Consider the following 26,236-nt stretch of genomic DNA (forward strand, 5'->3'; position numbering starts at 1 on the left):
GTGCTAAATGTTGTTTAATATGCATTTAATTTATCATAGATATTATTACATCATTTTTATTAATAAGAAAGAGACGTAGAAAGGAAATGGAGACGAACATTCACATACACTGAATTGATAAGGTATGTCAGGCACTATGTAATTATCTGCTTATTCTTCAAGGTAGACTGTAGCCACAGTTACTCTTTTGTTCTTCTTTGGCCTTTGTGCCTGTCACACAGTGCATGAGCAGTCGTATGAGTGTCATGCTGAAGGTAAGTGTCAACTGCCAGGAACACAGGGCCTGGGGGAAGCACTACCTTTCTAGAGCAACTCAAAAGACAACCTTTGAGTTAAGTCTCAAAGGCTACTTAAGAACTTGGGAGGCAGAAAGAAGCAATACTTTTATTATTTTATTACACAAGAGGCTTTTACGTTCAGTCTTAGAACTCTTAATCATTCCTGATGTCTATACTCTGGTGACAAAGTTACAGTTAGTTAGAGTAAGTGTCAGAGCTGGAAATTACCCGGGGATCTCCCTGATAGTCACACTGTGCACATTTGTCATTCCAGGCTGCCTCAAAGACAGTGAATTTTCTGAGGATTAGAGCCTTATGCACATATGGCTATTCAAATTCACTTTTTAATAGCAGAACCTTTTCCTGAAATAATACTAAAATTAGCAGCAGAAGGTATCTATCAGAGTTAATTTTCTATGGCTCCGATTAAAATAGCATGGCCGAGGCAGTTATAAAACAAAGTGTTTCATTTGGGGCTCATGCTTCCAGAGGGTTAGAGCCATGACCACTCATGGCAGTAAGTGTAGCAACAGGCAGGCAGGCATAGTGCTGAAGTGATGGCTGCGAACTTACACTTGATCCACAAGGAGAGAGAACTTGATTGGAATGGTGTGAGCTTTGGAAACCTCAAATCCCATCCCCAGTGCCACAGCTCCTCCAACAAAGCCCCGCCTCCTGATATTTCCTCAAACAGTTCAACAAACTGGGAACCAAGCACTCATGCATATGAGCCAGTTCTCACTCAAATCATGATAGTCTCTATTCAGTCTAATATATGCTAAGCCTGTCTATATTACTTTTACATGGATTCCGTATAGCTAGTTCTAGGAGGGAAGTACTGCTACTGTGTTTAACAAATGACTAAAGTGGGGCAGAAAGGTGAGATGATTTGCCTGTGCTCACACAGCAGTCTGTGGCACTAATTTAACCGGCTTCTGTGTGTGGATTCTTAATAATCCATGAACATTTCCCCTAACTTAACAGTTAATCAGAACTACCTCCTAAGCACACTGGCCCAGATGTTCAAGCTCATGACTACCTGGGAGCCCTGGCCCAGTCCACCTAGTCTTTCAGTCCTGCCTACTTGAAGAACCCCAGGGCTCCACCAAACACACTTGGTAACAACTACCTCTCAACCTACTAGCTACAGTATATTCTAGAGCAGTGTGGTTCTCAACCTGTAGGTCATGACCCTTGCAATTCAGATATTTTTATGATGATTTTTGCTATTAGCAAAAATACAGTTATGAAGTAGCAAAGGATTAATGTCATGGTTGGGGGTCACCACAACATGAGGAACTCTATTAAAGGGTTGCAGCATTAGGTAGGTTGGAAACCAATGGATCTACAGGATGGCATGTTGCATTTTCTTTGCCTTTGCAAAGAGTTTTTTCTAAGAGACTGCTTTTTTGACTTAGGTACAATATCCTGACTCAAGAAGAAGGCCAGAGTGTGTATGATGCTAAGTATTATGGAGGCCAGTGTGAAACTGTGTACAATGGAGACTGGAGAAGGCTGCAGTACGACCCCACCTGTGAGCTCCTCTACTACGGGGAGGATGAGAAATACTTCCGGAAACCCTACAACTTCCTTAAGTACCACTTTGAAGTAAGTCTGAGGGAGGTGGTATAGGGTGGGATGGCAGAAGTAACTTGTCAGTGGAGATAGCTTGCTCTGAAGGCTTTTACTTTCCACAGGACTTGAGGTGACTGAAGACCTTTTCATGCCTGCTGCATGTTGAGGGAAGTGAGATGTGAGTGTAGGAGAGCCATAGCTCAAACACATCAACCCACCTGCTCATCCTTGGCTCCATTTCCAAACCAGTGAAACAGAACATTCCATGATGTGGCTGTGCTAATTTTTTTAAAGATTTATTTATATGAGTACACTGTAGCTGTCTTCAGACACACCAGAGGAGTGCATTGGATCCCATTACAAATGGTTGTGAGCCACCATGTGGTTGCTGGGAATAGAACTCAGGACCCCTGGAAGAGCAGTCAGTGCCCTTAACTGCTGAGCCATCTCTCCAGCCCCCAATTCTAACTCCAAAAGTTTGTGAACAAGTAATCTGCCGTTCCTCCCTGGGCTACGCTCTTAATCTGTGAGGTGGGGCGTAAGACACAGATGGGTGAAGTTCTGACACGTATCCTGTCTGCATGCTTCACGGAGAATGGTTTATATCTATCATTTTCAATTTTTTTAAAATATGATTTTGCTTTTTACAGAGTGTTCTTGCAGCTGGGCTGGGGTGGGGCACACTTTTAATCCTAGTGCTTGGGAGGCAGAAGCAGCCGGATCTTTGAGAGTTCGAAGTAGTTCAAGATTAGCCAGGGCTGTACAAAGAAACCCTATTTCCCCCTACCCCATCCCCAAATCAAAACTGCTTTGAAACTGCTGATGGTCCCACTCTCTATTTCTAAACCTCTGTGGTTTCCCAGTCACTCCAAACATTGAGTGGCTCAAGGTAAGTTTCAGAGCCAGTTCAAGGCCACACATTTTCTTACCTTCAACCTGTTTATACTGCACTCTCACCAAAAGTTTGCTCTGTGTGGCCAGATCTTCTATGAATGTTCTACCACTTAATCATCACTGCAGTAACGGGAGAGTCACACATCAGTGTCCCCTTCAGATATTAGGAAGAAAACAAAGGAATATAGTCTCAGTCCTAAAGCTGTCCGTCACCAGTTGGCAGAGACAAGATTCTCACCAGATCTGCCCAAACTAAGACCAAGTTATCTATCACTCAGGAGAGTGGAAACATACATTGCATGTATGGAGTTGTATACATGGATCTGCACACATCTACAGGGGCAAACGGAATAAGCAATTATCTAGACATATCCTCCCCATTCCAAGATGCTTAAGAGAAAAGTATAGACGGGAGGCACTGACACGGGGTACTGACATTTGCTTCTCTAGTTTTGTGGTCCACCTCTGTTGGGTATCAGGATTCTGAAGAGCTAAGCTGAAAGATATTGATAATGCCATTTTCCTACTTTCAAGACAGATCTGGGGTTCGTGTGCTAGGCAAGATGGAATTGTTTAGCTGTAGTCAGGGCTCTGAAGTCTTTATGGCTAATGCGTCTGTCCATCTGTCTGAGCATCACAGACCCTCAGGGACCTACTCTGATGGGGGCTCCACTGCAGCAATGCTGTCAGGGTCACAAGCTCTGAAGTTTATTTCTATTGCTCAAATAAGATACTGGCCTGGCTTAAGTCAGCTGGGAAGTGCAACCTTGTTGAGTTCCAGGAAAGAAATAACAGGACAATTGTGGGCAGCACCAAACCCTACTTACTGGGGTTTTCCACCTGGCCTTTTTGACCCCTTTCCACCCAGGTCAATGCCTAGTCCTCTAGATTTCAGCATTTCTTTGTAGTACAAGCAAGCACTTCCCCCTCTCCCCCCACAAAAGGTGAGCAACCCTTCACTCCTAGGAAAATCTATGCTTTGAACATAATTAATGTTTTAACATAACTGTCTACATGCAGGAACAAGAGGTATGTATGTAGAATGTGAATAGATATTTCAGAAGTTCCCCTTAACCCAAAGTAACATTGCTGGATTTTATCTATTTTTATCTGATGCGTGGATTAGCCTTTGAAAGGAATCGTCAAGTATCTTACAAAGCAAGAAATCCTGATGCCACATATGAGTTAAGAATCATACACAAAGCTAACATCTAGTTTTCTCTTTTCAGGCCCTGGCGGATACTTTAATCTCTTCAGAGTTTTATGATGATGCAAATGACCTTTTTTCTAAGATACAGAGGGACAAATCCAAGTCAAATAGTGTAACCTTTGGCATAAGCCCAGCAAAAAGTCCTATCACACTAGACGCGTCCGTATCCTGGTCCGATGAATCTTCCTTCATGAAGGAGTTAAGCAAGTATAATGAGAAGGTATTAAAACATAAAGTCTGTGTCTCGCAGTATCCCATAATCTACACTGAACACGTATTACCTTAATTGCATTAAAAAGTACAGTAGTAATTGAACCTTAATTTGCTTGTGTAATTGGAAATGTCTGATCAGTGGTGATCGTGTTTGTTTTTTATTATGCCTTTGCACAGAGACTCATCATCCCAAATGGAAGAGAGCTGCACTGTGAGACTAGAATGCCTATCATTCTGCTCCTCCCCCAGTCTTTGTATGCTTACCTAGACCATATAGGAACACACACAGAATGGCTAAAGAAAACCAGCCAGGCCCCCTTAATTTGACTTACAAAGTTTCTAAACGAGACACCCATCCCCCATTATCCACTAAAATGGATAAGAAGATTTGCATGTTCATTTCTCTACCAGACATTTGCCACTCAGTACCTAACCCACGTGCAATTACTATGAACAAGACCTGGGTGGGGCAGAGAACAGAGGGGGACGTATGGTAGAAGTCTTTCATACATTGGTATCTCAGATGTGCTTGTCAAATCTAACACTATATTATTACACGTCTTGATAAGCTTGTGTTTCCTTCAACTGCAAATACCTGCTAACCTTTGGCATTCCTTTTTTTTTTTTTTTGCCTCATTTGGATGCTGTTGAAGAAATATAGCTTCATGAGAGTGTCCACGAAGGTACAGACTGCACATTTTAAGATGAGGAGGCACAATATTGTGCTGGATGAAGGGATGATGGAGTCACTGATGGAGCTCCCAGAGCAGTTTAACTACGGCATGTACTCCAAGTTCATCAATGACTATGGCACCCACTACATCACCTCTGGAACCATGGGTGGCATTTACGAATATGTTCTGGTGCTTGACAAAGACAAAATGAGAATTCATGGTAAGTAAATCCAAAGCTACATACGCAGTGGGCAGCACACAGAAGGTCATGTGTCTTAGTTTCATTTGTTGTTGCTGGAATACAATTCCCCACCGAAAGCAACTTAGGTGACAGAAGATTTATCTCATAGTTTCGGGTTCTAGTCTACTGTGGAGAATAGTGGCTGAACCTTGAGACAACGGGTCAAATTGCATCTATAGTCAAAAGGTTGAGAGAAATGAATGCTATCGATCCTTATGCTTATATATACCCAGATAGAACTCCAGATCCTGCCAAGGGAATAGTTTACCCACAGTGGGCAGGTGTTCCATTTTCAATTAAAATGATCAAGAAAATTCTTCATAGACATACCCGCAGGCTAACTTGATCTAGATAAGCTCTTATTTGGACTTCACTAGTAATTCTGGACTGTGTCATGTTGACAGTTAAAATGAACCACCACTACATGCTTTTACAGTGTCTACTGATTCTGACTCTGACGTAGTGTGTTATCATTGCCAGGGAGGCAAGGTTCATTAGAATGACTTACTAAGTAGTACCACTGAGGGCTTGAACTCAGACTGGCTTGGTTCCCTAAACTGTGTTCTTCCTATACCCTCACCCTATACTTCATACATAAAGATTTTGGAGAGTTTCGTTATTTAAAATGTGAAAACTTGTTTTGACTATAGAGTTTTTGGTAAAGAAGTTTCTTTGCAGTTAGTCAGTGAAAACCTAAATTCATCCCACTTTGTCCCTCTCAGTCTCTCTCTTCAACTCTCTCCCTCCGTCTCCACCCTTCTGTGATGGGCTGAATGTTCCTTTTTCACGGATGACTCCAACTTCTAGATTGGTTCTTCCAAATGCTCTTAGCAGGTGCCACCAACAGGTAAATACTTCACAGATCAAATGATTTAGTTCTCCCTTATTTAACATCCTGAAAGATGAAGAATAATGTCTGAAACCCTTTGCATGCCATCAACAGCTCTCATGACTCTCCTTTAACCCATATGACAGTGGTTCTCAGTGTGAGCTCAAAGCCAGCTGCACCACACCTCCTAATAACTCATCGGAAACATGGCTTCCCAAGCTTTCCAACACTGCAGGAAACTCTACTGGAGTGTGCTCAGCGTCTGTAATCACCCTACCTAATAACTCATTAGAAACGTAGATTCTCAAGCCTTTCCCCCAAATAAAGGAAACTTTACTGGGATGTACTCTCAGTAATCTGTGCTTTCACATGACCACCCCCATGTGATTCTGGTACTCACTACAAAGAACCACCAACCTAACCCATAAGTGATCACGGGTTGCTTACAAACCATCCCTATTGCAAAATCAAGTTCAAATGCCCAGTTTTAAGATGTCAGACTGACTACTCCTCTTCTTCAACCTGCTCAATAAAGGACAGACACTTTAGTATTGAAATAGTTTTTTTTTATCTATTAGAATTTCTTCCCCCTTTAGATAGCAGCATCAGTGAAATCAAGTACTTTGTGCCCCATGCTCTTCTGTCTCTTTAATGCTCACACAAACCCAAGACAAAGCCAAGGTACAAAGCAAGACAGGAAGTATATTAACCCAGACACTTGGCTAGCCTAGATCTTTTTGTTCATCTATGTATGTACTCTTTTGGGTAATAATGCAAGGTGTGCTTCTGAATGCTTCTTATACTTGTGCCCAGGATATAATGATCCCTACTGTCCCTTAGTTTGCAAATGTGGCTTGCAATACAGTAACATGTCTCAAAATCAGTGCACAGATTACAAGGATATTTTTGAATCACATCAATAACTAAAGAGAGAAAATAAAATAGAATAGTAGATGTTAGGAACCAAAGAAAAGTCATTGATTTGGAAACCTTTTCCAGTTAAATAAAGATGTATATATGTGCACTGTCATACAAAATAAGCCACTTAAGACTGATGTAAAAATGGCCTCAACATCTATGTGAGTCCTTTTTTTAAAACAGTAATTCAAAAAAGCAAGGGGAAGGATAAAGAATCAACATTATTGAGCATGTATTAAATTCCCCTACATAACTGCATATCTTCTCACTTAATTTTGTAACAACACATAGAGGATGGTGTTGTACAAATGTTAGCCACAAGAGTATTGAGGCTCTTCTGGGAGGTGAATTACTTTGCCCAAGGCTATAGGGATCTGACCTCGGGGCATTGGACCTTCAGTGTTTCTCTTGTGGTTTGGGCTCCTATCTTTAGTGTTGGATTACTAATGAGTTGCCTGGGGTATCTGGTGCCCCCTCTTCTTTAAAATAATGTTGGGCAGAAATGGGCTTCCAAAGTGGTTAATATTCAAAAGGAGCCCACCGACAAATTGTCCCGGGATAATTACCTCAGCTCTGTTTATAGAAAACCATATGTCAATAATAGCACAATTTGCTATTTGTGAAGGGCTGATTTTCTATAAATCCAAAAAGTTAGTGTTGCTTTTCTATAAATATGGAAATGTGCTAATCATCACCTCATCTGCTGGAGACCGCTAATAAATCAGAATGTCATTTACATATTAACCTACAAAGAACAAAACCATCTCTACCTTCTTTCCTTTTGACTAACAGCAGCATAAACGCCCTTTCCCTATCTGATGTCTAGCTGTTTTCCTCTGCCTTCCCTTCCACCCTGCCCCCACCCCCACATTCCCTTTTTCTCTAAGTATATATTTTTCTTTCTTTCCACTTCTTTGTCCCTGCCCTTTTCACCTTCTTGATCTCTACGACTTTAATTTATATTCTAGTAAGTGCAGTTTCTATTAGACATCCTAGGTGGTGCGCACTCATGGCTGACCTTGGTTTGGGAAGATTTCAGTAAACATTCTGCTCCGCAATGGGGACTCCTTTGTCCTTGGTCTTGCCTCAGATCCTTTCTGGGTTTGTCCCAGAGGATGCACAAGGCTGTTTTCTTCTAATATGTCCTTTAGATCAAATGCTTTTCCCCTAAAGACAGCATGGCACCATGCTTCAAAAAAAAAATCGAGAGAAAACTGCATTTGGGGGAGGCAACATGAAATTCCATTGTGATCCTAAACTTTCCTTAAGGGCTTCCAGTGACAGCTTTCTACCCACTGCAGGAATCATTATGGCTGTGGCCTGAATTTATGACTCTGGATATGTTTTTCTTTCCTTCCTTGACACTCACACTGTTTGTCATTGACTGGGTTTTGATAGGGAGTGAGGCGCTTGCTTCCATTCTGCCTTGTCTGGAATGTGGTCATGCTGCAGACAGTTCCCCTGACATAGGTCACACACTTCAGTGACCCTGTTGCGATGATTTTTTGCTTCCTCTGCATTCATGTTCTCATATTGTGTCAGTCTGACCCCTCTGGGACTTCCTTCCTGGGCAGACATCAGCTCCCTTTTGTGGCCCTTGTGTAGGTGCCTCCTACCCAGCTTGCCTCTGCCTTTTCCTCACAGATTTTGTGTGTTCATATATTTACTGCATCTGTATTATATGGCAGGTAATCTTTATTACTGTAAATCCTAAATCTCTTTCCTTCTTAGTGAGACCTCTTGGCTTTCTTCCAAAGTACATGTGGACGTATGACCTTCCGACTCTGTTGCCACCTCCTGATACCTCTGATCTGACTCCTGCAGGATTTAATGGGCTTCCCACACCCCACTTTTATTTGTTCTCCTGCCTTCTGGTTATCATCACTGTTCTGTAGAATTCTATGTAGTGGGCTCATTTTAACTCAGGGTCTTCTTATTGGTTGTCCCCTTTGTCTCGCTGGCCCTCCATCTGAGGTTTTTGTGGTAGTGTTTCTACTATTCAGGCCTCAATGTCAAAGCCAACACTTCTGAGAGGCCTATCTTGATCAGGAAGGCAAGGCCCTCTTTGTTATGTGGCCCTGTCTTAAATTTAGGAAATCACTATTCACTCCTTAGTTGACTTGTGCTAGCCAGCTTTTGTGTTGCTGTAATAAATAGCATGACCAAAAATAGTATGGCAAGAAAGAACTTACCTGACTAACAGTTTCACATCACAGTCCATCACTGATGAAAGTCAAGGCAGGAACTGACTCATACACAACAAGGAACACTGCTTATGGGCTTGCTCTTCTTGACTTTCTCAACTATCCTTATACAGCCCAGACTCACCTACTCAGGAATGACACTGCCCACAGTGGGCAATTAGCAATTCAAAAATGTCTCACAGACATGCTAACATTATATAGGCAAGTCCTCATTTGAGGTTCCCTCTTCCCAGGTGACTCTAGTTTGTGTTTAGTTACCAAAACACACTACCATATGGGTATAGTTATTTATTTATGGTCTCCCTCTCTCTGAAATGTGAGAATAGGTAGGTACTCCTGTTTTGTCATTTTCTGAAGATTTATTTCTCAGCACAGTGCAGACCATAGCAGGGTGCCGAACCCATCATCTATCTGTCAACCCATCCACCTTCTACCTGTCATGTATGTATGTATGTATGTATGTATGTGTATCATCTATTTGTCTGACTATCTATCTATCTATCTATCTATCTATCTATCTATCTATCTATCTATCTATCTATCTATCTACCTGAACTTCCCCAGTACGAACTGGTATATTTTCCATATGGACGTCATCCATTTGAGGTATGAATGTGCTCTACCCTGAATGTCTAGCAAAAGGAGCACTGAATGGAGCATAAGTTCAATTGATAAAGCTCAAAAATAAGACACTGACAAAACTGCAAATTATGTTAAGGACCATTTGTAAGATAACCATCACAGAGTGTAGAAACAGAGAATGATGGCAGGACTTGGGACATTTGTTTCAGCTTTGGAGACATTGGTCCCTCAAATACAGCTTGAAGTAGACTTTTTTTAAAAAAACAATTAAACAGCTGATGGAGATCTATAAGAAAAATTCTGTTTATAGTAGAAAATTAAACTAGCATACCAATGACTTCCCAAACTGATAGTTCTGTGGGTTTGGGGTACACTGAGAAGGTTTTGCAAGGATCTTACAGAAAATGATTGCTATTGATGCTTTGCTGAAAATGAAGGCAAAAGCCTCCTGTGACCCATCACAACCAGCACAACATGTGGTAACACAGAATTCTCATCCTAGGGCACCATTGGCTCTTGCCTAGAGTCTGCTGCTTAGACACAGCAAAGCCACTTCTCTGAACTGTTTGCCAAGATACTATATTAATGTGGTCATAATTTTAAAAGGTTATTAGGCAGTTTTGTGTGGTGGTGCAGACACTCAGAGAAGACTAATGCAAAAGATATGCCAGGTTTGGGTCTACATGGACAGAATCTATCCCAAGAATAAGGGAGAGAGAGTAGATAGTGTGAGAATTAACCAATACGACAGTTACTAAAACACTATAAGGAAACCACCATCCACACAGTAGTTACTGTTGTGGACTGCGATTTCAAGTGGGCTCAGTCAGGTACTAAAGACATCTGAATTAAGAAATGGGACTATGGTGGTAACAAAGAATCTAAACATTTAAGTCAAAAACTCAGGCAGGGAGTCTCCATTCTAGGTGACTTTGACCAAACTACTACCAGATTTTCTTGGACTTTCTCAGTATCAAAGCCTAAATGGGGATGATAATAAAGAAGGATTTCATGTAGCATGAAACATAAACATGGTAAACATTAGGTGGATGTGCCCCCCTTTACTGCAAGATACTGATATGACTATTTAATTGAGCAGTTAAACTCATGGGACCAGTTACTCATTAATTGTGCCATTCTGGGTAGATTATGTAATCATTTGAAATCCAATTTCACTTGCAAGCTGGATATATCATCCCTCCCCTCATGGTTAAGATGGGCGACCTAACTTATTTGCAGACAACACTTAGTGTAATGCTCAGATTCCAGTAAGCACTCAGAAGACTTTGTTGAAGTCAGATCTGGAAGGCAGCTATGCTAACTGCTAGAGCACTAACTCCTCCGATGCAGTCAGCTCTGAATCAGACTGCCGGGCTGTGTGTGTCTTCACCACTTATCAGCCCTGTGTCCCACAGACAAATTCATTAGTGTTTCTGTACCCAGTTTCCTTTTCTTCCAAATGACAGGTGCACTTCATAGATTTGTTTTAATAATTTATTTTATTTTATGTGCATTGCTGTTTTCCTTCCATGTACGTCTGTGTGAGAGTGTTGGGTTCCCTGGAACTGAAGTTACAGACAGTGGTGAACCACCATGTAGGTATTGGGAGTGGAACATGGGTCCTCTGGAAGAGCAGGCAGAGCTCGTAACCATTGAGCTATCTCTCCAGCACCACAGATTTGTTTTAAAAATGAAACAAAATAATCTCTGTGAGCACCAGCACAGAGCCTGACATAGGGAAATTGAGATGTTACCTATTCTTGTATTATGAAATGGTTGCTTGTCTTGGTTCGTTACTAACACTGGAGATCAATTTAGAACTCATGGTTCTAAAGGTCTGGTAGTTTAAATACCTGGCATAGATAAGACTTCACATTGCACCATCACTTGGCAGAGCAACCAAAAAGCAAGTGGCAATGCAGAAAAGACAGAACCCAGTTTTAGAGAGAATGAATCCACCCACCGTCATTTATGAAAGCACTCCCGCCCCAGCTCATCCCAACACTACAACACAAAGCACGGGATTTCACCATGAGTTCATCTTCAAGTGATGAACTACATACAGTCAGCACGGCAGTGGCACTGTGACCATGTTACCATGTGCTTTCCAACTTCCCAGCCTTCCAGCTTCTGAGTGTAATCTTCACATGTAAAGTGGGGATAATAAGAAGACCTATATCACAGGGCCAGTACTGAAACATTGCTCAAACAGAAGCCACAGTGGCTGATGTTTCTTCTGTAGACCTGAAGCCTCAGCCATCATGCCTCCTCCCCCACCTGCCCAGTTTTTCAATCAAGGTCATTCATTTCTGTCTCCAGAGCTTCATCCAGTTTGGGAGGGTCTGTTTTTCCCATTTGTCAAGGTCACTTTGGATTCTCATCACTATCTTTCAAAGTGTTAACAACTCTGTCCGAATCAGTGTGTGTTCTCCATCATCCCTGCCCCTGATGGATGCCAGATAACAGTGACCCTGGAAAGGCCCTTCCAGCAAGAATGTAGTTCATCTGACCCTTCATTGATCATCCTCTTCCATCAGGGTCCTTGGGCCAGCTGACCACCACTAACACACAACTTAGAACAAGCCACAAGGGTAGAATTAATTATTGCTTCTCTCACTCTTCCTCCCGCCCTCCTGTCTTCCTTATTCATTCATTCCTTTAGCTCTCTATTAAATAAACATTTGTTAAACACACTTAACATGGGAGGCACTGTCCAGATACCGACATGATTAATAAGTGTTCCCGCTCATCAGGGGGCCCGTAGAAGGCAGTGGGTTTCTCTTTGTTATAATCACCTGATTATAGTCATGGATGATTTACTTTGTGGGCAGCCAAATGAGTTGCCACCCAAAGTGACTAATGATTTAAATTTTCATTCCCTGTACCTAGAATCAACCAAAGTATTTGATTTTAATAAAATATATTTACATGTAGTAACACCTAATATTTGTAAAGCAAATATACAATCACATCTGGTATTCAAATTAATCTCTGTAATAGTTTCATGAGGAATTGTGTTATTATTTCCTCTAATTTTTTTTAGAGAGAAAGCCGAGGCCCAAAGAGCTTAAGTAAACACTGTAACGTGACTCAGTGCTGATCCAAGGTCTTCTGAATTAGAGTTTGTGTATCTTCCAAATATGTATCCCTTCTCCCATACAGCCATACATTCTTCCATCCATTCTGATGTTATACACCACCATAGACATAGTGGTAAGACCAACCAACAGTTATTGGGCATCTGCTGAGAGGTTGACATTGGGCTAATAACTTAAAATTCATTTCCCTTAATGAGAAGGCATCTGTGAAAAGTAAAATAAAATATATAGTTTACAAAACACTGATGTTCAGAAATGTCAAATAATTTCCCCAGTATTTTACATCTATCTCAAAGGCTGAATCAATGTATCACTGGAATCAGGTATCATTCTTGGAAACTGTAATCTTAACTAGTAATTCTACAGTGTCTCAAGGATATTGTATCCTCAGGTTTTTCAAACTTTAGAATATAACCTATTATTGGATTGTCAAGGAAATTTAGTAGCTCATGACCAGCATTAAATTATGATCAATGCATTAAAATATGGTAAGATGCAGAATATATGTTTATCACTCAAAATATAATTAAGTACTGAAACTTTATTTAGCTGAATGTGTGGAGGCTGGATTCCAATATAAAATGGATTTCTTACTTTTAGGGACAGTCAAAAGCCTATTAAAAATTCTGCCTTAATATGTTGAGCTTCATTGATTATGACCATATACCAAGCCACACTAATAGGGGAAAATCACCAATAGCCACAAGAGAGGCTTCTAGGAAGTATATTTTGGAGCTCTCCAAAGAAACAGAATCAGTAGTATATATTTATATAGAACTTTGTACAAAACATATATTATTAATGAGATCTACTATGAGGAATAAACTCAAAACTAAGCCATCCCCAGACATTTTGTTAGAAATCTGGAGGCCCAGGACAGTCACATAGATTGTAAATCTGCACTGAGTACCCATGATGTCTGGTCCATAGAGGTGAAGGATACAGATCCCTGCCCTAGAGCAATGTGCAGTTACCTGGAGGGCCCTGAAACACTATTCTGGAGTAGAAACAGACACAATCAAAGCACAAAGAGGAGACCAACCTGTGTTTTTCTACTTTTTCCCTTTTCAGCTTCTGAAGACAGTCAGACCTTCTGGGAGTCCCATGTGAGTGGCTGAAGCAACAAGTAGGGTAGAGTGAATGTTAGCAGGCCAGTGCCCAGGCTCGTTTCAATGCTAGATTCAGTGGAGGAGGCCTTGTTCCTGTGTCTGGGTTATGTTAGGAAGATTTATGACAACAGTGGCCAGGAATGAAGTCATTGTTGGCCTCAAAAGTCAGAGAAGATAGACGGCTGCAAGAGGCATAAAAAGATAAACACTAACATGGAGGGTCCCTAATACTTGGAAAGGTGGCCAGCATCCATATAACTGAGCCCTGGCCTTGTCCATACTCCATTCAATCTCCATCTAGGCTGCAGTGCTATACTGAGACACGCATTCATCCCTGAACATTCTCACATTCTCTTCGGGATTCTATACTACCTTTCACTCCTGCTTTGCCTATCTGATGATGCATCCTCAATCTTGGGTCTCTACCTAGCATATATAGGACTTCAGAGTAATCATCTTGTCTCTCAATTTCTGGGCTGGATGTCCGTCTTTAATCCCTTCAGTGGCCTTTAGACCTAGATCTATGTATCACTCTATAGCATGTATCTCTTTCCAAATGGACTCCGTTATTTGGTAACTTTGCAGAGTCCTGCCCAAAGATGGAGGCTAAAGTCCACTAGAAGGTAGGTCAGAATCCTGTACTTGACACACATTCTTTGGAGCTTCCCTGTACTCTGCAGAGTTGAGTGTTTTCCTAAGAAGTGGTCTCAGCTCCTTTGGACAGTGAGGATGGTGAGGCAGACAGAAACTTGATTGTGAAGAGTTCCTATATTCACGACTAAGCAGTCTGGAATGGCCCAGCAGGTCTTTCACTATGTCCGCTAACCAAGCAGTCACCCTGAACAGACAGTAGCTGGATTCTAACAAGCTCCAGGCTTTATCCCCAGTTACCATGACAACCAGGCTTCACGGTGATGGATGGTATTGATTGACTGACAGACTCCTGGTGTCTTGGCTCCATCCCCATTCCCCTTAAGTCATTTGCATACACATGGAATTGAGAGTCACTCAGTGCCATCCTTCTGACTTTGTCCTGATTTTTGAATTTCCACTTCTAATATCTCTGAAAATAGCTTCATACTTAAAGGGGAAAACATGATATACGGTATCATAATTCTCCCCACCTAGCTTTGCAGGCAGTATAACACGAGGGCATAGGCTTTGGGTACCTTGGTTTATCTTCTCTGGATATTTACTTAGCTGTAGTCTGGGTGTTGCTGGTACTGCCTTCACTCACCCATGTCCTAGAAGATTATACCACTCGAGTGTTGGTGTAGAGAACCTGTCATCCATCCCAAATTCACCTGCTTCCTCCAGTCTAAGATCTTCCATCTTGAGACTCAGGAACCCAGAGACTCAGTGTAACCAGCAGCAGTTCCCAAACCAGCACTAAGTGGTAGTATTTGACCTTTAATAACATTTCTGTGAGCTATTAACATCTCACCATAGCTCCATGAAGGGACTATACTCTAGTCACCTTCTAGGTAGACAAACTGAAACGCAGTGAGGTCAAACAATTGTCCAGACAAAATCTGGACAGATACAGGAATCCAGGTAATGGAGTCTCCATTTCAGAGCCTGGCCTCCCACACATTGTTCTTTCTCATGGCTAGTATCTTCATGCAAAATCAGAGAGCCTAAAGATCAGCTCTCATCAGCTAGGCAGAAGGGATATTGCCCTTGTGAGTACACTGCATGGCTGCCCCTCTCTCGAGTTTCCTTGTGTAATGAGGACATCACTGAAGGGCAGCCTTTGCAAGGTTCTTTGGGGACCACCATTGATCCTAACCACATGTATGAGTGCTTCTCTGCCCAGCACCACTGGCATGATGTCGTAGGCACATGTAGACTTCGTAAGCACGTCTAGCTTTCAAAGGCCTGATTCTTGAGTTGTTGGTCATGAAACCTGGAGTGAATGAGGCAACAATAAGTAGCCAAGGCACATCGGCTACTTCATCATGCTGGGCACTCTTTTCAGAGACTCGCTAATAGAAACTATTATTCCCATCTTCAAGACAGGAGAAGTGTGGCACAAAGAGATTAAGTGAATTAGAGTCACACTACCAACTAATGGCTTCAGACCTTCAGACTTTACACTCTCAGCCACTAGACTCTCCCTCCTCTAGTAAGCTCATAACATGGTCAAATCCTCCCTGTGCCGAAGATAGTCAGAATGAGATGATGATAAAAAGTAAATGAAAACACTTCATAAAATACCGAGATTTAACCATGATGTTTCCAAGCTCTGGTTTGTATCTTCATTTAAGAGGTACACACAACTCCCCCCAAATACACACAACTCCCAAGAATACATATGGCTCCTCAAATGCTTCAGTGGCATTGTCTAGAAGTGGTAGAGCTAGCTGGTACCTGAGCACTCCTGAGGGTGTGGAACAAGCCACACTCTGTGTTGGATCCTGCCTAACCAAACAGTAACTTCCAGTCTGATAGAAAAAATGGCCTAAGAAATAAAACAAATGTCAAGGGTGTGCTAAATACAGTGCTGGAGGGAAGCGCAGAGGTTCCGTGGAGATCCCTAGGGAGTGTGGAAAAGCTAGAGAAGAACCAGAAGAGGCTCAGTGACGGGGAGGGTTATCTGCCATAAGGAGTAAAACAGGAAAAGGCACACAGTACTCATATCCACCAGTAGTTGGCCACAATCATAAATTTAAACAGACAAATGAAATCGTGATGAGGGCAGGCAAGTTAGGCGTCTCCGCCGGTCCAGCCACAAACTAAGTAATCGTCTTCCCCACTGCAATGGCAAGAACAGACACTAAGACTCTCTTTTCCCTTTGGAGAGACTGTTTGTGCAGGCAACCAGTGTAGCAGAGCGACGTAGCAGACAGATCATAGTCGCCCAAGTGGTGTTCGTTTGTCAGGAAGAGATAAATAATGCATCACACCTGTTTTCCACTTGCTACCTTTAATCTGAGGAACGACAGAGCCTCTCTGTGTTCTCGCACCTCAGAAGTCAAGCTGCCTTCTTCTACTTCAGAGCCCTGTGGAATCTGGAGTACCCACGCTGAGGCCTGAGGACAGCTCATACCTGCACCGCTGCCAGGCCAAACAGGAAAGCACATGGTAGGCTTGGCGGCCAGAGACAGATTCTTTGAGATCCTGGACTGCCAAGCGGACCTTCCTTAAAGCAGTCCTTCTTGACACCAGGCTAGAGTGTTGATGCAGCCCTGGGGGGGAAGTCCCTCTTTTTCACTCTAGAGTCTGTCAGCCTTTCTGAGTACTGTCCTGTCACTGGGAACAGGAGCCCTCCACATAGTATCATTCGGCTTTCTACAGGCTACATTTTTTCCTGAGTGCTTCTTCATCTGCTTGCATCCAGAATCCTCTTTTTGACCCCTGAGGAAGGCTGCTCAGGTCTGCCACACCTTGTCAGAGGCCTCCTTCGTGTCTGTATACCTGTTTTCCCACACTAACTGTGGTTGATCCTCTTTATTCCAAAGATGCCTGCGTGCACTGAGACAGTGTTATGTGCTTATCAAAGTTGTCTCAAAGGCTCTTTTTAAGCATTATGTTGTGATCATAACATTTCAGAATCTCAGCACGAGAAGACCTCAGGACTTCCACTCTCCTGGCCTCCTTGCTGATCCCAGATAGGCAGGCAGCCAGCCCCTCATTGGTCCTTCCCACACGGGGGGAGTTCTCTGTCCTCTGAGGCAACTCATCTCTGTTGGCTTCTGATCATCGTGATGTATCTCTCTTGGGCAGCCTAAAGCCAGCTTTCTGAACTCTCGATTCCTCTGATGCAAGTTCTTAGTCCTGTAGCCACACATTCAAGCCTTTTAAAATCCCCCAGGGTCCCTCCCACTCAGCATGTACCCCCAGAGAGTTGTCTGGTAGTGTCATTACTTAACTGAGGAGAGCTCTCTATGCTTTCAGATAAACATTCCCTGTTATGAAGGTGGTGGTTTGGAATGTGGCTCAGATGGTGGTAATGTTTGCTACAGAAGCAAGAGAATTGGAACTCAGATCTCCCCTCCCCCAACTCAAGTAAATGCCATGAGCATGATGGCCTGCCTGATTCCAACCTGGGAAGGCGGGGATGAAGGCTTTGTCATATATAGTAGTTAGTTTCCTATAGCCGTGATAATGACCATAATCAAAATCAACCTGATATATGCTTCTCCATCACAGACCATAGGGAAGGAACTCAGGGTGAGAATCTGAGGCAGGAACTGAAGCAGAGCCTGTAGAGAGATAGCACTCACTGGCTTTCTTACCATTGCTGACTGGGTTGAATTCTTACATAACCCAGGAACACCTTCCCTGTGGTGACACCACTCAAAGTGGGCTGAGCCCTCCCACACCAGTCACTTCTCAAGGAAACACCCTGCAGACATGGCTGTAGGCAATCTGATGGCCATATCAGCTCAACTGAGGTTCCTTTTCCTAGACCAGGCATGGTGGCCATGCCTTTGATCCCAGCACTCCAAAGCAGAGTCTGGTGTATATCTGTAAGTGTAGGGACCACTTGGTCTTCACAGGGACGTTCAGGACAGCTAGGGCTGCAGTTGGGCATGGTGAGGTGACATGAGCTCACAAGCTCAGAATTCAAATGCTCCAAGGAAATCCTAGTTTGATCTGCCCCGAGTCAAGGCCTCCTGTGGAACATGAACTGGTGGGATGGATGTAGAACATTAGCAGAGGGTTCTGTAGATCAGCCCGCCTGCCTAGACCACACTGGTTCTCAACAGCAGCTCCACACTTTACTCTGTTCTCTCCACCATATCTCTCTACCCCTTTACACCCATCCTTCTGAATCTGTGTCCTTTCTTCCCATATTAGTTTCAGCTCTTGCATTTGGATGCAGGTTTGAGCTCCTCTATACCATTGAGCTCAACGCCCTTGATGTCTCAGTGGGCTCTGTGTGGCTACCTCTTGTTTGTAGCATTCCCCACAGCTTCTGTTGAGAGCCTTCTCATCAGTTCTGCTGCATTCCAACAAGCAACTCTCTGATATAGATTTGCTTCAGCTGCTACATGCACTACACATACTAGCCTTATAAGGACTAGTTAATCAGATTCACATCTGACACACAAGAGTTTTAACTCAAGATAGCTACATTACCAGGACATGATGTGCCAGGATGGTACACAGCAGGTGCCTACTAAATCTTTCTCTCAGAGGACAGGGCGCTTTAGTCTGATACAATAACTGGGACTGGCAAAGATGCTGCAGGCTTCTGAGCCAGACTGTCATTCACCTGAGTCTCAGCTTCTCTGAGTTCAGCTGCATGGCCTTAGGTGAGGAATTAACCTTTATGAACCATACACATCTTGACTATCAATTAGAAGTGGGTGCAGGGTGTCTGAAGAGTCTTCAGCTCTCAGATTCTGTGATTCTGAGTCCTGGACCTGCCCTTACTGGCTGGGTCCTCAGAGAGCAAAGCCACTGCAGACAAAGCTATGGCTCAAAGCAAGCTTTTCTGCAAACAAGCACTTTCTGGCACTGGGTCTGCAGATCATTCAGGAGCCCAGTTGCTTCACAGTTCTCTTCAGCCCAGATCCATCAGGCAGTGCTCTGGAATGATTTGGTAGCACTCAAATCACTGGAGAATTCCCTCTGGGTTCTGTCTGTGAATTCTTTTCATGCACTTTTGTTTATCACTGTTGAAGGACTTTTTTTTTAAAAAATCAAAACTATTAAATATGCTCAATCTTCCTCAATTAGTTATGCACTAAACATTGAAAGTTCTTCCGTGGAAATAGCAGAAGTTCTTTACACGATGCTAAGTGGGCTCCTCAGACCTTCCCTTCCTTTGGGCACTCCCTTTCAGCCCCTGAGGTGTACAGCAACTGATTTCTAGCGTCTCAGAGGGCTTCCACAGATATATGCCGGAGAACAACCCCCTCTTTTCCACCAATGAGAAACTGAGGCCAGTGCAATCATGACCGTTTGCAGAGTTCCCAGGTATCAATGGCTGAGATCGGAAGTTGTAAGGGTACTTCCCCTCCCTTCCCACAGGACCACAGCATTCATTCACTGAATGTCTTTCATTTATCAGTCATTTCCTCTGGGGAAAAATGACGACTTCTGATTTAAAAGAACAGTGACAAAGATGACCAGTACCCACAACTAAAGAAATCTGGGAGTGTTCTGTTCCAAAACCATGTCACAAAGTAAATGCTATTTGAACAGGAGCTCGGATACACTTCAGAAAGGGTAAAGGGAGGGATGGTGACATTTACACTGAAGGATGTCCTACGCAAAATAGGGGGAAGCCCAGGGCTGAATGGAGACGGATAAATTAGAACAATTGCTTCAAGGAGACTCAGGGGAGAATGGCAAAGGAAAAACAAGGAGAATCTAGAGCTGCTTGTGCCCACCCTACCTCACCCCCATTTCCACAGGTGTTTGGATGGCCGTTCACAGGAGAGAAGAGTGATGATTTCAAGCGAGCCCTCTCTGCTTCTAAAGTCCAAGTAAGCTTTTCCTAGTCTGAGCTGGCAAACCATGGCAGCTGTCCTTTCTAATCCCAGTACTTTGTTTCTGTCTTCCTGCTACAGGCATTACTGTGGAAGACGTCAAAAAATGCATCGGAGGTGGCGTTGGCCTGCAGTTTGGAGAGAAAATAATTGGCGAAGGAGATTTATCAGGAGAGTCTTGTGTCGCGACTGGAGATGGCAACCAGGGCAAGTGCTTCTCAGTGGGTCTTCCCGAGAGTGAAGCCAGACTTTCCTTGGGACACATCCAAACAATGATCCTTTTCCTCCAGCTGATTCCATTTCAAGTCCCCAAAGCCATGACTTGTGTATAATGTCTGTTTTGGCTCCACCTGCCTTCACGGAAGTCATCTTCAAAACATTCAGCAGTCTAAGGTTGCTTCCTAGATTCCAACGGCTAGACAAATACCCCAGCAAAACATGGGGTGAAATGGGAAGTGTGGATAGCATCTCTTGTCATCTCATCAGAAAATGGTGCAGAGGGAGTAGGCAAGTCTCTCGGGAGAAGAAATTATGACTCCCAAGTCCAAAATCAAGGAATAATTGCCAGTGAGAGAATGTACATGGGTAGTCAACATGTCTTGAACACATTAGTGTGGGTGTTCATTCATTCATTCATTCATTCATTCATTCATTCATTCATTCAATTACTCATGCACCTGTCAAAATTTTATTTTTTCAGGTAAGGGACAGAGAAAGGATTATGAAAGCAGCTTATAATGTAGTAAGCGAAGTGCATATTGAATTGGCCTAAGTTATACACATGGATTAGGTTATTTAGGTCTTGAGTATTAAGTCACGTTACCCATTTCTGATGACCTCTCAGCCTCTCTCCTTGACCTGGCAAATGCTTACTTTGTCAACAACTAATTTTTTTCTTCCTAACTAGCCCATCAAACTGCTTTCTTCTCAGTATCCACGCTGAGAACTATGGTGACATCTGTCAGAGCATCTGCAATATTTGGCAGGGATAGAGCAAGAGCAAGAGAGAAAAAGACAGAGGGAGTGTGAGAGAGAGGTGGAGAGGTGGAGGGAGAGAATACAAGAGCAAGCATGCACTGGGTAAATTCTGAGCCATGAATGAATGAGTGGATGAACAACCATTGACCTTCCCAGCCATTTATCATCCCTGCCATTTATCGGCCCTGTTGGGTTGGCCTGGCCTCTCCATGTCTGCTCTACTCACAGGATGTGAAGTTTCTGTCCATTCCAAGCTGCTGGTTATCAGTCACAGTAGAAGAATGAGCTAGTTCTAAGGAGAACAGATGAACACTACTATATATCTCTTCAGTAGAACTTACCATCCTGCCCTATGGTTTCGGGGGAAGAAAGCTAACACTGTTGCTCTTTTGATAGACAAAAGGAAGAAGGACTTGGCAGTGGAGGACATCATTTCTCGGGTGCAAGGCGGAAGTTCTCGCTGGAGCACTGGCTTGGCACACAACCGCAGTGCTGTTACATACCGGTCCTGGGGGAGATCATTAAAGTATAACCCTGTTGTTATCGATTTTGAGGTAAGTCTTTTCGCAGCTGAAGAAACCCTATGTCCATAAGAAATGAAAGTGAAGCCGAGCAGATCATTTCGTATTTCTTATTATGAGCCCATCAAAGAACAAGATTAAATGTAACGGCACACTGAACTGGTGCCCTTGCCCAGAGAGAACCTGCCTAGAGAGAAGATGTGACTTTAATCTGGACTCACAGGACAGCTGGGGTCAGAAACTTTTGTCTGTTCAGGGTCTGGTTGACCACAGCTAGCCCAGAGCCTTTGCAGGGTTAGACACGAAACAGCAGCTTACATTTTTGCATGAACTAATTGAAAGATCCCATCTGGTAAATTAGGAGGTTATAACTTCTTTAAAAAACTGTAGTTTATGAATAGCAATACAATTCACATGTTAAATAACACTGTAACAGAATGATTTGATATAATTTTAAACAGAAGAAAAGAGGGAAAAAATCCAAATTGTAGCACCCCTCCACCAGAATAAGTGTGAAAAAAAATCACTTTTTCTAAGTGTGTCAATGTGACAAATGTACCCAGTGGCTAGTCATGTTTAATTCTTATGGTGATCGTGGTCAGTAAAATGCAAAAGAACACTGGACTCCTACAATTACTCCCCCAAAGCAAAAGCACATGGTGGATTCTATTACAATACAAGAGTGTTTCTTGCTCCTCAATCCATGGAAGTTGAGTCCACACATCCACCGTGAAAACTAGATAAAAGTTAGATTTGGATCCTTTGTTAGTACCCTTTCTTACACCTAGTATTACTCTCTTTAGATCCCCTTTAAAGGAATTTGTACTTTACCCACATTCACAGATATTTACATATATATTTACATATCTACATATATATGTATGTATCTATATTAATGTCTAAGATCTGCATGGGAGGGAGCACATGCTTTCTGGATCAGGTTACCTCTCTTAATATTACAATTTCCACATTCATCTATCTCTCTGCAAGCTTATTTTTTAACAGCTGAGTAATATTCCATTGTGCAGAGCACCATGATTTCATTAAAGGGGCAGGCAATAAAATACTGAACAAGTTAAGCCCAGAGACACTAAATGAATTGCTTAGGGCTAGATAGTGTGCAGGTGACAGTGACTAGATTTCAGGTCCATGGATCATGTGTTCGGGTCTTATTTGCCTCTGCCCTAGCCCCTTCCTTAAAAATCTGATTCTTAGCCACAGAGTAGGGTATTTTTGTGGCCCACGGAAACAGGACAATGTACCAGGGCAGTGGAATTCAGAGGAATAAGTCAGAGATCCACTGAGTAATCCACATATCTCATACTTCCCCATGCCCCTTGCCAGGTAAGATTCCTCTGACCCTACCTGTCAACAAAGTTGGAAAAATCTGGCTTTGTTCCTAACCTCACAAACAGGATTATTCTGTCAAACTATGTTTGTTAATATACAAGACAGTCCTTTAAAACAGCTGTTTTTGAAACTTTTAAGAAAAATATTATCGATGCCTTAGTATCACCATATCCGTGCCCATTTTTACATGTATGTAAGCATAGAGATATTATAGATTTAAGCCAAGAGATATTTCTAAAACATCTAAACCCAAAACTGGATTTTAACACTCTGCTTTCTGTGAAGAAAAAAAGGTCAGATGGATTAACCTTGATTTTATTTCTTCTCCAATAAGTAAGGGACCACTTTCACGCACCTGTAATTCACATAGGGTCTGAAAATTGCTATCATTCAAGCTATTAGTGATTTGGGCAAAAACTGTAAAATTGGTATTAGGAGAATACACACACACACACACACACACACACACACACACACACACACACGCTTTCATAGTCAAGATGTGAACTTTGTGACTGCTTTGAGCAAAAATACCAAAGGGAAGACTGAAACTCTTTAAAACAAAAAGCTTGGGGTTTGGGAAGAAGAGAAGAGGAGGAGTTTGGATCACGGTTTATTCACCCTTTCTGGGTGAAATCTGGGTCCATTCCTTCCCTTTCAGCTCACCGTGCATAACATAACAAAGGATGATAGGTTATAAAGTTAGGGATACCCAGGAAGTCTTAGATGAGAAAACAGACCCACAGTACTAAGGGAGCAGCATAGAAGCCTGTAGAAAGCAAAAGACAGCCATGTCCCATTAACTCTTTAACATCCACAATCGCGTCACAACCTTTACCACCCTCTCAGAAGTTTATCCTCTGAGGAATCAATACACTGAATCATGAAGCTAGTTTCGTGCTTTAAAAAAAGAATGTGGAGGGAGGGAGGGAGGGAGGGAGAGAGAGAGAGAGAGAGAGAGAGAGAGAGAGAGAGAGAGGAGCAGATAAACAAGCCAGTTCGGCATTATTAAAGATTCAAAGTAGAAATGATTTCGGCAGTGTTTATTCATAGCAGTTACTTAGATTGAGTGAATCCACGAGTCATATTGTCTTAGTTTGTGTTATAGACCTTGTGTTCAGTATGTATTAGTTATGCATGCATATGCAAGCTGCTTCATTCCTTGCCTGACTCTGTTGACTTATCTATAAAATGGCATAAGATCATTGCCAGTAAATTTTAAGCTCTAAAATTCTAAGATCCTATTTTCTCTATCCTTCTTTTCTCTAAAATCAACCAGCCCTCCCCAGGAGTGTTTCCTGAGGGTCATGAGGGCAGGGGAGGGACTTGAGTTGCAACCTGCTTTAAGGTTAAGGGGAAGCTGCCCTATGGGGCTGGCCTCACCTGGAACTGAGAGTCTTCTTTAACCAGGACCTTGGCAGTCCAATTCCATGCTCATGTCCTAACAATGGGCCCAATTTCCTGACTTTCCAGTAAGTGATGCTTTTTGGCCTAGGCTTTAGCCAATCCTAGCTTCCCATGTCTGAAGGCCTCTAAAATGGCCTCTGACCACTCACCATGGTCTGTTTGCTATGAGTCTTTCTGTACACATTTCCAGGAACCAGTCAAAATTCTGTGAAGTGCCTGCCCTTGACTTCTGACTGACCCTGGTGGCTCTATCGGACATAGGCAAATTGCTTCTCCTTTGGCCAGTTCCTCCCTCCTCTCCTGGAAAATGAGAGTCCTGCTGAAAACTTTCATTGTATGATTTTCTCCAAATGCAGGTTGCCAAAGATAAACAGAAGTAAAGTGACTGGGAAAACACTCTCTCTCTCTCTCTCTCTCTCTCTCTCTCTCTCTCTCTCTCTCTCTCTCTCTCTCTCTCTCTCTCTCTCCTCATCCCTGAAGATGTGTTTGGAGGTCAAGGTCAATGCCAAGTGTTTTCTCTTATTTTTTTGAGGTAGGGTCTATCACAGAACTTAGATCTTTGTGATGACTGGCCAGCAAGTCCCCAGGATAGCCTTGTCCCTGCTGAGGTTACAGGAGCTGGCTGCTGTGCCTGGCTTTTTGTGTGGGTGCTAGGGATTTAAACCTGGGTTTTCATGCTTACTCAGCAAACACTTCACCCACTCCGCCATCTTCCCAGCATTCTTCCCGTTTTTTGCTAATAGCATTTCTAATGAGAATGGTGTGCTGCGTGTTACTCTGTCTCTCTTTTTTTAAAAAGATTTATTTATTTACTATATATAAGTACACTGTAGCTGTCTTCAGACACACCAGAAGAGGGCATCAGATCTCTTTACAGATGGTTATGAGCCACCTGTGGTTGCTGGGAATTGAACTCAGGACCTCAGGAAGAGCAGTTAGTGCTCTTAACCGCTGAGCCATCTCTCCAGCCCGTTACTCTGTCTCTTACACTGTTACCTTACCCTCACTTTGGGTCATGGGGATTTTAGAGTCGGTATCTTTCCCCGGCTTTGAGGGAAAGCTAGGCTCAGCCACACAGCTAGGCAGCAATTCACATTCACTTCACTTTCCTCTAAGCCATGAGGGTTTGCCACGTGTCACCTTCCAGGGCCTTCACAGTAAAACCAGAAGATGAAGAAGGGAGGTACAGAAGGTCCCAGGACAAAGGTCTCACATCTGGAAGCAGGTCCTCCTTCTCCTCTTCCTACTGCTTCTCAGCCAAGGTAGTTTTGCCCCTAGGGCATTTGCTAGCAATGGCGTGGGACAGGTTTGGGTTTCAGCACAAGGTTGTCTCCAGTGTCCAGTGTGCAGAATCCAGTGCTGTGGCTACCTAGCCCATCACACACTGCTCCGTGCTCCTGTTAGCACGCCATTCATTTCAGTCAACAGTATGTCGGCTGGGAAACCCTGGCTACATCACATGGAAATGACCCCCCCCCCAATCACACACACACACACACACACACACACACACCGACATACTTAAGGGAACTGCTTCCAAAGGCAAGGGAACTCCCTTAGTCAGTGCCTGTGTTAAAGGGTGACAGACAAAACCAGAAAACATGCCTGAATGCATAGAACTTGACCCATTACATATGTCTGGCTTCCCCGAGTTCTCTAGGCAACAAGTGAGTTTGCCAGGGGAGCTTCTAGGTGCTTTTTTTACTCTGGAG

The 26,236-nt window shown here is 43.0% G+C and overlaps 1 protein-coding gene across 2 annotated transcripts in view; it reads left to right on the forward strand.

Moving 5' to 3' along the window:
* C8a (complement C8 alpha chain) overlaps nucleotides 1-26,236 on the forward strand; it is a 54,674-nt gene that overhangs the window by 21,792 nt on the left and 6,646 nt on the right. For both annotated transcript variants that reach the window (XM_032889232.1, XM_032889228.1), the window contains exons 5-9: nucleotides 1,697-1,886; nucleotides 3,977-4,177; nucleotides 4,824-5,064; nucleotides 20,350-20,475; nucleotides 21,643-21,800. In XM_032889232.1, the coding sequence (XP_032745123.1) occupies nucleotides 1,697-1,886; nucleotides 3,977-4,177; nucleotides 4,824-5,064; nucleotides 20,350-20,475; nucleotides 21,643-21,800 (916 nt within the window). The remainder of the gene's footprint in view (nucleotides 1-1,696; nucleotides 1,887-3,976; nucleotides 4,178-4,823; nucleotides 5,065-20,349; nucleotides 20,476-21,642; nucleotides 21,801-26,236) is intronic.

This window comes from Rattus rattus, chromosome 1 (assembly GCF_011064425.1).
Source record: "Rattus rattus isolate New Zealand chromosome 1, Rrattus_CSIRO_v1, whole genome shotgun sequence".
NCBI lineage: Eukaryota > Metazoa > Chordata > Mammalia > Rodentia > Muridae > Rattus > Rattus rattus.